Consider the following 15,666-nt stretch of genomic DNA (forward strand, 5'->3'; position numbering starts at 1 on the left):
GAAAAATAGAATGGTTTTAAGTAACAGAAGTTCAGTACCTATTAAAATTCATTGTTATTCATTTTATGTCTGAAAACAAACTAAGGACTACTGAAGTAGTTTAAAAATATAATTTTAAAAGAAGAAATTATTTCATGATGAATATTTCATGATTACATAGTTCTGCAAATGGGGTACAGACTTGCAAGATTTCCCTCAACTACCTTTTGAAAATGTGAAATGAATTGCCTGGGCAAAGAATGCTTCCAGTTGCTATTACAGAGATCTGTATTACAAGATCTGTAAGTGAAATTCAGTTGTAACTGCAAAGACACAGGTAAACATTTCCCAAGAGCAAACTGCACCTCAGTACAAACAATTACTTTTTAAATGTAAGCTCAGTATACTTGCAGAAGATGATGCTGGGCACGGATTCCTGCTCAGAGTAAGGCTTATGCCATTTCTCAAACTGCCCTTGTGAGCAGATGAGGAAGCCCAGCTCTAAACTCACTGTGCTCCTACCAGCCATATACCTGGAAGAGCAGAATTATGCCTCTCTTTTGCAGCAATGAGCTTGTTCCACCCCCTTGTCTTGCCTTGGTATGACTGGATATCAGAGCAGCAACTCCTTGCTAACTCACTGCAAGTACGAGCACCAGCAGTGTGCCACTTGTGCTGCTGGTGCCTCTCAGAGAGCATCACTGCAGATCATGGGGCAGCCTCCTTGCTCTCACTTAAACTGACCCAAACACAAATGGAGCATCCCACTTTTAGTACATGGAGAGTTTGTTATACAGGTATCACTTAGAGTCTATGGAGTTTTATCATTGTTTTATTCCACACAGGTGTCAGAGCATCAAAACCAAGCTATGAGAAATGTGTGGGTCTCTAATTTATTCAGACAGGCTCATCATTTTCTGAGACTCACCTCAGTCAGGATTGATTGCTCAGCTGTGCAGCCTTTAACACAATCACTGCACTCTGTGACTAATCCCTCTGCATTAATCACAGATCAATAACTTCCATTAGCAGGTATTATCTGACCCTCAGAAAGGCTGCACATATCCACTCAAGCTCTAGGCAGTAGCTGTGGCTTTTTATTTTTAAACTTGGGACCAGTGCACTGCTGATTCTCCAAGAAAATGATCCAAAACAGAACCAAAACAAAGGAAATGAAACATCTCACCTTTTCTCCTCTTTCTCCAGGGTCACCCTAAGAAAAATAATTGGAACAAAGAACTCATAATTTACTAACTCAGCAAAAATCAAAGTGTTAGCCTTACTATCATTAGTTATTACTAATGTTAGTATTACTATCATTACTAATAATTATGTCACTATTGATGACAATGTGTCACATGATACAAGATCTCCAATGAACAATAAAACAAAATAAAATTTAAATAAATATTTATTTATTTAATATTTAAATAAAATTTAACAGATCTCAATGGACAATATTTCAACATATTTTTTTTTAAAGCTTCAATGGTGTGCATGTGAAGACTTCTCCCAGTCTGTTGTCCTAGACCCTGACAAACAGGTATATGTTTTTGGGAAGCAGTCTGCAGGGACCTAGGTGGTTCCTGCATGAGGTTCTCCTTGTTTTGGGAACAAACAAAGGAAACAAAAAGTCTGAATGTGAAGGGAAAGTCCTATGATTCTGTCAATGGCTCAGAAAGTTCCACAAGAGAGAGAAAATGCCTTAAGTATCTTGAACTAACTCATAACTCTTTCAGAGTAAGGAGCCTTCAGTGCTCCTTATATTGTCTGTAACAATCTCTGTAACAAAAAGATGGTTTATACCCATTATTTTTTTCAAAACTGAGAAAACTGCAAAAGCACTTTGCACAGCAGCCTGACCCTGACAACTCATCTCTGCATTTCTGGCTCAGAGCTGCAGGCTGGCTCATCTTTGCCCCTTCTGATGGCTGGCAGTCGCTAGGCAACCCAGGGACTACAGCTCTGAATACGAATTAAGCATCAACTGCCATAATCTGGCTCCTGCTGTATACAAAGTAAGAAAAGGTCATGCTCCCAAATGGTTTGTTTTCATTCCTGATGGACAAGCAGGCAGTCAGTAAACGTGGAGAGGCTGCCTTGCTGTCTGTCAGCAGCAGCATGATGCACAGAATCAGCTGAGGAGCACATGTGCACCAGAGACGCTCGCTCACAGCTGATGGGATTAGAATTCAGCATGACCCCCTCCAAGAGGCCCACAGATCCCATCATACTGGACATGTAGAGTTTTCTTTTAAATGAAGTCATCATAAGCCTTATGCTCTATTTCAATTATTAGATATTAAAGCAGCAGAACAAACTGCATAACAATAAAGTGCAGAGTCATTCTGATGTACCAAACACAGCTTCTAATGAGGCTTGTTGTTAACTTCCATAATAGCAGGATCAACCCTCAAGACTTCCCCCTGACATTTGTCAAAGAACTGACCGCAGCAGTTCTTGAAAAGCCTGAAACACATTGTAAGGGGCATAAACAAAGCCTTTCTCAAAAGGTCCCCAGATTCCCAAACACTTGCAGGCATACTGCATTCAGCTGGCAGTGGATGTCTATGTGTCAGTGCCACTGATGGAATTACATATGCACAGCAGAAGAATGTGCTGCTTTATGGTGAGATGTGTAAAGCCTCTTACAGCACTGATCACTGGAGGGAGCAGGTCACTGAAAGCCAGTCAGAATATAAATCCAAGTTGGAAAGCACAACTGCCATCTACATATGAACTCATATACTGTGCTTCTGTTTTTAGTCCATTTTCAATACTGACCTTGAGCCCTGCTTCTCCCTTTTCTCCTGCTACACCAGGCAAACCAGGTTCACCCTAAAGGCAAAAAAAAAAAAAAAAAAAAAAAAAGATGAAGGTAAGAAGGACATGATGAAGTATATGAACCTTCTCATAACAGGTAAGTAATGATAGACAAAATTTTAAGATACTCTGCAAACAGGTACTCCACAGCAGGGCTCTAAAATTACTTTTATCAGATAGGGTGGATTAACTCTAAGCCATGTAAGGTAAGAAATTATTCTTTTGAAGGAGGTGGAAATACACACTAAACAGAAAGGAGACCTGTGACTCCTGATTCTTAAAATCTGTCCAATTAACCTTAAAAACACAGTCTTCCAGCAAGACTGCCAATGCTTTCCTCTTCTCTATAACTTAGAAATGCTGCGAGAAAGGCTTATCTTAATTTATTTTGACATCTGTGCTTCTGGTCTTAGATGGAAGACAGATAACAGAGTAAAATGAGAAGGGCGTGTTTCAGAAATGGAAGCATTTGGAAAAACAGAGAGCTAATCAATGTTTAAAATATACTTTGCTTGTCCATTTTTTATATTCTTATACCAGTGGCTGAAAAGTGGTTTTAAAAGATTTAAAAACTGTCAGCATTACATCAGTGTTCCAAATTTTGGGTATGCTTAATGGGTAGTACAGTTTTCTTCTACAGTTTAAGGAGCCTTAAATGACTTTCGTAAGTCAATCAACTTTAAAAATAAAGAAAATAAGCAAACAAGAAAAAACACAAGTTAAACAAAAAAACCCCAAACCTCTAGAAGATATTTCTTAGTGTTGATACTTCAAATTTATGGGAAAACCACAGCTCTTCATTTTAGATAAAATGATAATGCAATGGTTAGACTTTATTGTAAAACAACTAGACCTTATGGCTTATGTAAAAGCTTCTGCAGATTTACATCTCAGTTTCACAAGAAGTACCTTTGATAACCCCTACAAAGAGAACTGCATCACACTTCTGACATGGCAAAGCACATTAAAATAACAGCCAAAGAAAGATTTTGAAAAGTCTGCAACCAGGCCCCTGTAAAAGGTCTTTGCTATTTAAATATGTAAAAATGTGGAAAAGTTAAATCCAATACTTAATGTAGCAATCAAATTTGGAACAGTAATTTGTATCAGAAACTCAGTGAACAATTTTCACAGTGTTCAAATTTAGTACACATGAAGGACCAATCCTCTGCTCAATAGTTACAGAGGCATTAAGATAAAGGCTATCCAAACACAATATGTATTTTCTAGCCCTCCATAAAGGACTTCTATTAAGAATTTATCTCTTTCTTACTTCTGCAGACAGATTTAATCATAAGTGTATAACTCTGTCTGGGAAAGCAAATTCCATTGTATTTCTAAACTAGGTTATGGAATCATTATTACATTTTAATTTCATCAGGAGCTGGACTGTTTAAAAAAAAAACAAAACAAATTCATCAAAGTTCTAGCAAAACTCTAGTGAAGCCTTTTCCAGGCCAGAGCAAAAATGTTAGGTACCATTAAGGCCTCAGGGAATTAAATAGTCACTTTGTCAGCCCCTTCTCAATGGCCCTTTGTACAACAGGAGCTGTGGGGCTGATAAGGTGGCACAGGCATTTGATATATCAGTGGTCAGGATTTGAAGCTGTTGGAGATTAGGTGTGAGTGTCCTAAAGGATTGACCTAAAAGGCTCTTGAAGAAAATTGCCAGTTGACAAAATGAAGCAGGAGGGACCCATGAATACACACTTGCTTCCCCTCATCCCCACACTCCAAAGATGCTGGTTTCTGTCCCCTTCATTTTCAAACAGCTGCTGTCAGCTGATGCTTTCAGGGGCTTAAATCTCTAATCTAAAGGTTAAAGTTCCAAGTTTGCACTTTCCTCCCAGGCTTACATGTCAGTGATACGGATGCAGAAGCTACTGTTGTGACAAAAACCACACTGAAAAAATAGAACAAAAAAATTATTTTTTTCAATAGTTAATCCCCATTCACCCCAGCAATCTCATTTGTAACCTACATGTGACTTTGTTATGCTCAGCACTACACTTGTAGTACAGAAAATACTAGGCAGAGATATTTGAGGTGCAGGAACTAGCTCTGGGAATGGGAAAGATTGAAGGCAAACCTAGAAGGATAACACAGAAATGACCTTTTTGAAGTGATTATCATTCTGTTTCTAATGTTCAGAAGAACAGGGAGAACGTTCCTTTCCCTATGTTAAACCTCTATTTTCTTGTCTGTACAAGGAATCAGGGAGTAATAAGGTGAAGTGGAAATGTACAGCCCATAAGCAGCTCTATGTCCTAGCCCTGGTGAACATTCCCAGTGCACAGCTAAACAGGTTTTGTGCCAGGGAGCCTCCCTCAGTCACTCTGCAGTCTGGCTTTATGGGTAGGTATTTTTACAATTCCAGTAACCAACCTTAACATAAACAAGAAAACCAAACCACAAAACAAAAATAAAAATTCTTCCCTCAAAGTAGTTATGAAGCTAAGGAGCTGTTAACTTTTGAAGACGAGTAGATTGATAGCTCTCCCCTACTCAAATACTGTGTCATTTTAGCCATGTTGGTCCCAAAAAATGATTTTGATTCTTGGCATGAAAATAATTTAAAATATTTTTAAATTAGGAAGTATAGTCAGTTATTTGTCTTCCATTTACTTACTTTTAGTTATTTATCTGTTCATTACTAAAAGCATGTATTTTGCACTAGAGTGCAAAATGCTGTAAGAGTAAAATTGGAGTGTAAAATGCTGAACAAGTGCACTTCAGCCTAACAGGTTATTGCTTTGGAGATTATCAAAAAGCACAGGTGACCTTTAAGAGGCTGAAGATGATGACACTGCTATTCAAGGAGTGATGCATGCAAGAACATCAGACATTCACCAATGTCACTCAACACAATTTAAATTAGACTGCTTTTCAACCTGATAAAATGAAAGAAGTTATAAAGCTAAACCCTCCATGTCACATGCTTTTTACAATCACCATGCCATGGCTGATGTCTTTCCTGACTGCTGTTGTAGTCTCTCTTTAATAGCATTGACAGCAAAGGCTGCAGAAACAACTGTCTTCTGCACTCTGCTAGCTTTCAAATCAAGGCAGCATATTCTTCTTTCTTTTTTCTTTCATAGAATTACAGAATGCTTGAACTTAGAAGGCACCTCTGGAGATCACCTTTGAGGCCCTTACCTGGATTCTACCCAGTATGTCCATATCTTTCTTGTATTGAGGAGTCCACAACTGGACACAATACTCTTAAGAGTGGACTCCACAGTGCTTTTTCCCTATATAAAGAGTAATTTTTTTCTATAGTACATCTATTTTTCCTATATTACATCCAACTTTAGCTCACAGCTTGCCTTTCTCCACCCATGAACTCCTGAGAAATTATCACTCAGTAACAGAGTGACAGCAATAGTTGTAAAAATTTTTAGTGTCTATAAAACACAACCCATGACCCCAGTTAGAGAATTAATGAGGGCTAAAATGCACCCTCACACAAGAAAAAGATGTAAGACCCAAAGAAATTGTGTGAAGGTACCCTCAGACCATTCCCATAGAACTTCTTCCTAAAAGTGATGGACAGTGAGGAAGATGCTGTAGTGGGTGTGAAGAGCCTCAGTACCAATTTAAAGGAATTGTTACTTGCCCTTCCTGCCCTTTTGCATTCTTATTCTCAGCTAAACCACACCAGAGATGCTCTGCAATGAACATTGTGGAGAACTACTACGATACAACAAAATAAAAATGAAATTCTCCCTCCTGGCACTGAGATGAGCTATGATTTCCAAACACCACCTCAGCAATTGTGGCTTAACTGACACTGAGATAGAAAGAGCCAGAGCTCCGTGGGATGCTGTGGTACCAGCATCATCTTATCTGAACATCCTGTCTATCATGGTTCTGCTGTGCCAAAGCAGCAACAAAACTACACAAACATCATGATGCACAAACATCATGCTCCACACTGGTAAACACACAAATATTGCATTAGAAACTGTTTATGTAAGCCTTGACTTCTTTTTCATATGAAGGTATTTCTATCTTGCCTTTGTGTAAGAGTTCTGTTTTCATGACATGACCCACTGCACAAATAGATGATAAACTATTGGAAAATGCTAGAAAAGCTTCCTTTTCCCAAATTTCATTTAAAAAGTATGGAGCACTAGAAGGTAATTCTCTAGCCTCTGGTCTGCTGCAGAAAAAGGCACTGCCACTAGAACCCTTATGGACCCCACCAGAGTCACCAGTATCCAGTTATTCACCAGAATCCAATCATTTTCAGTTTGCTGAATTCACAAATGGTCTCAGAATGGTGAAAATAAAAATTTCCAGCAAATGTTCTATTGTTCATTCACTTACCCAAAATCAATCAGCTTAACTCAGCAGCCCTGTAAAAGTTCCAGTAATTTATTTGATGATAACTTATACAGAAGTATGCTGCAGACACAGTGGGATTGTTTTGCTGTTGTTTACATGCCACAGAGAAATTGCAGAGTTCGCTTCAGTGGAATATTGATAATTCACTTTCAAAGAGATATGTTGTAATGTTTCTTTACTGTCAATAAGAGGAGACTGTTTGCCATGTTTCAGGAGCAAACCTGTAGATGGGGAGCTGCCACTGACAGTTCCAGATGTTAACCCCAAATGCCCTGATAGGCATGGTTCCTGAAAAATAGCAGCACTCTAACAAACTAAGTTACTGACACTACTGCACTGAATTAGAAAGAAGACTGTTATCAGCAAACTACAATGTTGAGGCATGGCTGAATGAGTTACAAAGGGTATCACCTTTAGTTATCCAAAAGCTGATAATTTCTAGAAATGGTTTCAAATGCTCTGAGTCTCAAAAGTATTTGGCTTTTTCTTCTAACTGATCCCAATTATCAAGGTGAACAAAATGCTAACATGTCAAGAATATACCCAACCCAGCCATTCAATTCAGTAGTTTCAGATAATTCAAAACAAAAGCAGAAGGATATTCCTTTGGACACATGGCAGAACACCTTGGTTCAAGTCCTGACACTCTTGAGCCTGTATTAACTGTATAACTGAATTAACACTGACAGACTGCCTTTCCTGTATTTGGGCAAAGAACAAAGTTCAGCACCCTGCTCAATAAATAGGTGTAGCAGTTTCCACAGATACTCTTGTGGTAGGGGCAGTCTTGATACTTACACTGAAGTGAATCTGAATTTGGTGAGTGCTCAAGTGTACAGAGCATTGCTTGGGCTCTGCTGGTAATATGAGAAAAAAAAATCTGTCACTATGAATTCACAAAATCCACTTCAGAACAGGTCTGAAAATGTGTGACCCACTGGAGTCCATATCAAAGGAGTTGAGGCAGTTGAAAGCATCCTTCTCCTTCCTGGAGTGCTTTCTGCCCTTGAGGCATATACCTTAATATCCAGAATTAATCAGCTAAAAATAACATGGCTGGAGGCCCCAGCCTTTCTTGTTTGTAACAGAAAAGAAGCCTGGAGGCTGCTGCTCCTAAATAGGTTTTGTTTTGGTGAGATGCATAACAGCTACACCAGCTGGTTGATATCCACCTCACCCTGAAAGAAAGGCTGTCAGTATTGCTATATTTTCAGTCACTAGAATGTAATCAATTTAAGAATAAGGAAACACAAGAGGCCCCAGACCTAATCCAGTCTAATTTTACTCTAAAATACATAGACGAGCACAGAGGGTAAAAAAGTGTTTTTCCACATATGTTAACATGATTTCCATTTCAAACCAGGGCTGTATTCGATGCCTTTCAACTTGCTTTTTGCACCCCTCAAAAGTAACTTAAAAGTGTTTGTTTAAGGACTGGAAATCTCTCCTGGCCCACTCACCCAGTGAAATTAAGGGGAAAGGCTCTTCAACAAGACTCAGCTGGCCTGCAAATCTGAGAATTTGTGAACTTCTCTTACTATGCTTCGTCCCTTTATTTGAAAAAATGTTGGCACACGCATACCTTTCCTCATTTTGCTGAAGAGATTTGATACTGCTACCCTCAAACTGTGTTTGTACACAGTAATAAGGAAATACATGTAAATTAGAGAAGTAAGAAGCATGAAAAAAGCAGTAAGAGGTGCATACCCAGAGTCTGAATCTACTGAATCTTCTGAGGTTTATCAAATTGCTCTTGCCAATCTATCAAAAGAATTCAAAATGAAGGAATCTATCCTGACCACTCATTCTGTTTTCAATGCACCCTCACAAAAAACCCCACCAAAATATGAAGTACTGCATAAGAAAAAGTGATTTATGGAAGTTGAGAGTGAGAGTTTATCCACTCCAGGCAAACTCTTATTTATAATGGTTATTTGCACAAACTCCAGAAACTGAGTTTCTTAACTTAAGAATTCTCTGCTTTTCTCCTTGTGTCACTGCTGCAGTCACTGAGAGCCCTTATCAATTCAGCACCACTTAACAAATACCAGAATATATATTCCATACTTGCAGAGTTGAAATTTCCAAGAAGCCCTTTGTGGCCATTTCAACATGATTAATGTAGGGATATGATATCCTTAGATCACTGCCACCTCTTATCTCCATGCAGAACTAATGCTTTTTTGTACTTTTTGAGTGCCTGAGGAGCTTCTGCCAGGGATGGAGAAAGGGAAGTTTATCTGCCATTGCATTTGGTAGAAAGAAACCTGTGGATTGCATAACAGTCTGCAAAAGTGAAGGAGCACTCAGAAAGACTCCTTATCTCAGCAAGTTTTGCTCCATCCCAGAAACAACACTCTCTCCAGCTGCAGGTATTATTAAGCAGCTCCTTTCCAGTTACTGCTTTCAAGATAAACTTGTTGCAGTTTCTCAAATGTAGGAACAAGTGAAGATTGTAAATGTCCTTGCAAGACTACCTGTAATGTTTCACTTGATTTGGCCTAATGTGTGAAGGTTTTATGGCAGTGATTTTGCTACTCTGAATACAAGAAAAATCTGCTTGTTAACAGTCCTGCAAAAAACATGTGGGCTGTGTAAAATTACACTTACTCTAATATCTAGAGATTGTCTAAGAGAAATGGTTCATATGTTAAGGGATTAGAAATCTGCTCTAAGTGCACTCAGAATTTATGATCTCATTCCCAGATCTACTGGTCAGACTCGTCAATCATCTCCCATAACCCAGTATTTCAATTAAAGAAGAGGTGAAAAGAAAGAAAAAGGAAAATTACAGAGGCGCTTAGAAGATGGAGATGACCTAACTCTGTTTTGTTCAACTGCTTGAGGACAGAGCAAAGCTAATTCACTGCTGGCATTCATCAGCTGAAAAATACTTCATTGTCCAAACGAGAAAAGCATTCACACACTTAATTTTAAGCATGTGCTTAACACTCATTGCCTTTTAAACTAAAAAAAAATATTAACTTGGAGCTCAGTGCACTGCACATGCTGCTGTGTGACAGAGCGAGCTCACTGACCAAAAGGCAACCAAGACAGAAAGGCTTTTGTGAAGTCTTTTAACTAAGTAACTTCTAAAAAGGGGATGACTCACAGCACACATGCAACTGCTCTGCCAGTCACCATGAATCTGAATGAGTAAAGCCAGAAGTGCCAGCAGCTGGTTCACAGCACAGCCCAACTCTGAAAATCACCACTCTGGCGCTCATTTAACATCTCGTGTGTCACACTGCACTGAGAATCTGGTTTTTTCATAGAAAATGGAAGAAATTACCTTTTGATTGCAAAATATTAACACTGGATTCCTAGGCTGCATTATACTTTCTAACTTCAGGCAAACACCGCTTCAGTTTAAACTTCATTTCTACCACTATTTCCAAGCTAACAGAATTTTTAAATCTATTTATTAAAACAGAGAGCTAGCAACATTCATCTGCCTAGTACTATATGAAAACAATATATTTTTTGCAAATGAGAAAGTGCTTTCTAGTCAATATCAACCAACAGTGGGGAAATACAACTAAAGAATGCAACAGTGATTTTTTGTTTTTATCTGTATGGCTTTTGTCCTGGTACCCATGTTTCACTTCAGTAATTTAGCTTTTTTTCTTAAAGGTCAAAAGTAAAACAGTCCAGCTACACTAAAAATGTCTTGACATCTTTAATGAAGTAGTAATAATTTTAAATGTCTGTGAAGTTATAGATGTTATGAATGTTGAAGTAAATAAAAAAGACATTCATAAATTGAAAGTTTTGGGAGTTTTTTTTAAAAGCACAATTTAAAATTAATAATCAACATTTAAAGATCTGTTTGCATCTACCCATAATACTCAACTGCACATTTTTATTATGCCCCCTGAAACATGACAGCAGATAAGTCTATGTGGTATCCCAAAAACAGACATGCAACAGCCTTGCCACAGAGCTTAAAAAAACTCCCTGTGTCCATTTCAAAATGACATATTAATCACATATTTGACAGATTTCGTTAATATAATTTTTTCTGCTTATCTGAGTGAATTTTTCTGGCTGGAGTTTGTATAATTACTATTAAAAATAAAGTTCTTCAATAAAATATGAATCATTAATTGTGTTCTATTCAAAGTGGTTTCCAACTTCATCCCATCCAGTCTTCTTACATATTCCTACAGGCATGCTACAAAGTAAATTTTCACTGGCATTTCAGTCAGGCCACAAAAATTACTTGAATTCTGTACAGCAACAAGATCTCAGTTGGTAAGCACTGTCTACCATTCCTGTTGCAATTGAATGCAGCTATAAAATATGAAGGAAAAAAATCTGAGGACTTAATGTAAATTTGTTCCATGTTATTTTCTTATATATTCTGGTATTATATATATATATGTGTGTGTATATATATATGTGTATATACAGTTAATTCTAAATATTTTTATTTTGTTGTTTCACATTAGTCACAATATTCTGAATAGTTTAAAAATAAATTCCTACCACTAAAATGAAACAAATGATTATTACATTATTTTTTATAAGCACCCTCAAAACACAGGTCTAATACTAATATTATGCTATTAAAAATAATACATGGTTTTTTGTTTGGTTGGTTTCTTTTTGTTGTTTGTTTGGGTTTTTTTGAAAGAAGAATTGAAAGTAAATTATTTGAAACACCTTAACACTTATTCCTAGGGCTCTTGGTGAGGGAAGCAGAAGAGAGGATTGTCTAATATAACCCTTATACATGACCATCTGCTGCTGCTTGAACCTGGTGAACACATATATCACTCATTTTCCTTCTGGCATCCCTTGCCAGTGCTTTTGAAGCTCACTGGGAATGCTAGGGCTTGTGAGAACAACAGATGGATAATACTCTTCACAGCCAAGGAGGTATACTATTTAAACTTCATCACCCAGACTTGCCAAGAAACCTTAGCCATTCTGTAACACAGCCCTGCTGCTGTGCTGTGACCTCTCCTTATGGAGGGCTGTTCTGAACCATGACTTTACTTAGGGATGACAGTGACTTGCCTAAATTAGCATTTCCTCTTGTTTGTGTTCAAAAATATTTGATTTATTTCTCTGTGTTTTCATCCCCAAAATTCAATTTCAAATTATCCTCCAGCTGCACTTCCATTTCTTTCTTTCTCTATTTATAGATTCTATTAACAATATACTGGCACCATATCAGTACTCAATATCAATGTTAAGTTTTTGCATCATGGGACTGAGTTAACAAAAAGCAAAGCTTTGTTTGCAAATATGCTGACTCAAGTAACACACTATTAATATGCATTTCTTTCTACAACCTATCAGTCATCACCAAACCTGATCAGACCAGACTTTCAGCTAAATTAATTACATTTGCTGCTTGCTCAGGTAAAACTAGAAAAAATTACTTCAGAGCACAAAGCACATTATATGTTCTTTTCCATGAAGCCAATTTGAAACCACAGCTCTGGATATAATATTGCATATTGCTCATGTGAACAAGCCCAAGATTGCTTTAATCCACTACATAATAAGAGCAGTGCTGAAAAAGCCAGAGAACTCACCACTTGTCCATCCCTCCCTGGAACACCAGGAACTCCAACAGAACCCTGGAGGGAAACAGAAGCCAGTGTTTAGCAAATTAAACAGGTCAAGAAACCTTTCATCTCATAATACAGTATTTAGAAATAATGGTGAATGTTTGCTTATTGTAGCTGCAATAAATTTTCCAAGAACTCATTTTTATTCAAGCTGAGCTCTCCTTTCAGTTGGGATTTTATACTAATTAGACATATTCTCATGTTGTACAACACTCTCCTCTTATTTGATTAAGATGGTGCTGCCCAGCAAGGGAACTGAAAGAATTGCTGCATGGCAATTCCCCCTCTGTTTTAGTTAGAGGTGTCACTAAAATTAGAGGTGTCACCAACAACCAAAGGAAATGGGTCCAAAATGGATGCACACATTTGTCAATTAACAAAGTTGGGAAATCCTGTGAAACAAGAAGAGGATACAACTCATGAGGGTCTCAAAACCCCTCCAAGAGCTAGTAACAGAGCATTGAATCAGTAAGAAATAATACACTGCATCCCAGCATATCTCCATGACTCACAGTGCTCTCCCCCTTTCTCCCAAAGCCTCCACTTTGGCATCCTTGTTTTCTCTTTTTGCTGGATGCGTGGTCAAGGCTTTAAGCTACTGCAAAGGGGCCAGAGTGAACATTTTCACATCTCTGTATCAGTTTTCCAGAAAACTAGAAGGCAAAGCTCAGGAGGGCATTAACCCATCATCCTCAATAAACTGTCCTATATATAACAGTTCCTCCTCTCAGTGGCAGCTGATTATTTTTCTTATGAAACACAGGATGTTAGAAAGTGTAAAATGAAGTTGATTCCACCACGATAAGTAAATGTTTATCAGATATTCAGAAGTCCATCAGCACGTGGGTTTTGCTGATGTTGTGCATGCAAAGTATCCTCCACAACTCTCAGGGTATGGCTTTATAATGGCAACTTAGACACGAGCCACATTCCTGCATTGCCAAACACAAAGGGTAGTCCCCTCCTTCAGCCTGCAAACTCTTTACAGGCCACAGCTGCCAAAATACCACCAATTTATATACTTTGGGATTATGGTTTTTCTTTCTTTTGTTAAAAAAATTTTGTTTTAACAGATGCATCACTCTAAAGAACACTATCTCAGAATAAGATAAGCAGGCATCCTTCTCACATATGCCAGTTCTACTTATTCCTTCCTCTTTTTTTTTTCTTTATATAAGTTATAGCTGCTTTATTAGATATCTTTCATACAACTTTTCAATCTTTTGAAATCAGCTAGAAGATTACTCACCTTGGTGTTATTATGTGAGTCAGATGCCGGAAAAGCACCACTCACTAGCTGTTACTGCTGATATTGTGAGGACTGTTTTAATGGTGTAATTCCATAAATCCTAAACTCACTCAATCAAACCAAGGCAGTCAGCTTTAATGAGTATAAATAACGCTGAAGGCATTCCCAGGAAGTCAGGTCTCAGGTTACTGAAGGAACAGGAAGACACCACCAGACCACCTGAACTCCACCAACTATTTATCAGCAACACCTACATCCTTTGTTTCTGCTGGTCAATTCTTTACTCATATGGCACTGATCTACTTGAGTAGACATGCATTTAATCAGAAACTTTATCTCCCCACCTTTCATGACATTTTAACTCTGGTTTCCTAATCGTACCAGTGTATGACTAAGAAAATTATAGTGACCTTTTCAACTGAAAGTTAAGCAGCCAGATTGAAAACAGTCTGCTCTGCATTGCTTGAACTTCTTATGATGGGGAAATGAGAAATCTCATGTCTCACATTATATGGCTCCATTTTGCAAAAACAAAATTCAGAACCTAAGCTAATTGATTCAATGCAGTGTACAGTAGCTTATTCCATTCACCTTTTCTGCTTTTCTGCCATTTGGCACAGGAGGAATAATCTCTTTCACAGCATTGTTGTTTATACTATACCTTTTGTCCTGGAGGCCCCTGAGGTCCCTGCAAAGGGAAAACAATTCAATTAACATCAAAACTCCAGCCAATTTAAACTGAAATGACTAATTAAGACTGTCTTATTGTGTAAGCACTCTGATACTGGACTGAAACCAGCTGATGCTTTATTAAAGAAAAGTAAAAGTTTATGCTCAAAATGCACAATGAATCTTTTCACTTTTGGAACTGATCTAACTACTAAGCAGAATACTCAATTTTCCCCCCTTCTAATCTTTTCTCTTCCAAGCCATCTGTTTCTTCTAATACTGACAAATCTCCCAGTACTGACTGAGGTTTTTCTCTCTCTTTTATCAGCTAACAGCCAGTTGTGTGTCCACAGTAATATATCAGCTTGTCAGTGTAAAAACAAGGTTTATGCAAACAAGTATTTCTGAGATAGAGAGAAGCATAAACCTCAGAATCTTCTCACCTTCTAAGTATCAGCACACATGGCTGTGCTATACCCAACTTGTCATGTGTGCCATCACTTGCAAGTGAAGAGAAAAATTTTTAGCTTCAGAAATCGTTAGGAATGTTCTTAGGAAGCAAAGAACCACCAAGCTGAGAAAGCAGGAGGAGATACCTCATTTTAGGAAAGCTTAACTTTCCCAAATGTCATACAAGAGTCAAAGTCTCATTGATATTACCAGGACCCATTTCTCATCTGGTGTTTCTGAAATACCCAGGTGGCCACAGTGGAGAAGAGAGCAGATAGAAAGTAGATGAACCAACCATCTCAGACAATCTGGCAGTCCTTTGGTAACAGCCAGACCATGTCCACCACTGCTCTATGCCCTTTTGTTCCTACTAATGGCACTGGTGCATCAAGCAAGGTGAATTCAGAGACCATGAGGGTGCAAAAACACAACACAAAAACTGGGGAATCCAAATCCTTCTGATGTGAGAAAGAATAAAAGAAGAACTGATTGATACCAGAACTGCAATTATTCAGGAAAACAAAAGGATTTCTGCTTCAAAATGTGACACTGATTTTATTCCTAAAT

General features: G+C 38.0%; 1 protein-coding gene across 1 annotated transcript in view; it reads right to left on the reverse strand.

Moving 5' to 3' along the window:
* COL25A1 (collagen type XXV alpha 1 chain) overlaps positions 1-15,666 on the reverse strand; it is a 295,524-nt gene that overhangs the window by 60,799 nt on the left and 219,059 nt on the right. Inside the window, exons 13-16 of the mRNA XM_056489411.1 lie at positions 14,642-14,668; positions 12,696-12,740; positions 2,764-2,817; positions 1,166-1,192 (exon numbers count right to left, since the gene is read on the reverse strand). Of these exons, the coding sequence (XP_056345386.1) occupies positions 1,166-1,192; positions 2,764-2,817; positions 12,696-12,740; positions 14,642-14,668 (153 nt within the window). The remainder of the gene's footprint in view (positions 1-1,165; positions 1,193-2,763; positions 2,818-12,695; positions 12,741-14,641; positions 14,669-15,666) is intronic.

Source organism: Oenanthe melanoleuca, chromosome 4, assembly GCF_029582105.1.
Source record: "Oenanthe melanoleuca isolate GR-GAL-2019-014 chromosome 4, OMel1.0, whole genome shotgun sequence".
Lineage (NCBI taxonomy): Eukaryota > Metazoa > Chordata > Aves > Passeriformes > Muscicapidae > Oenanthe > Oenanthe melanoleuca.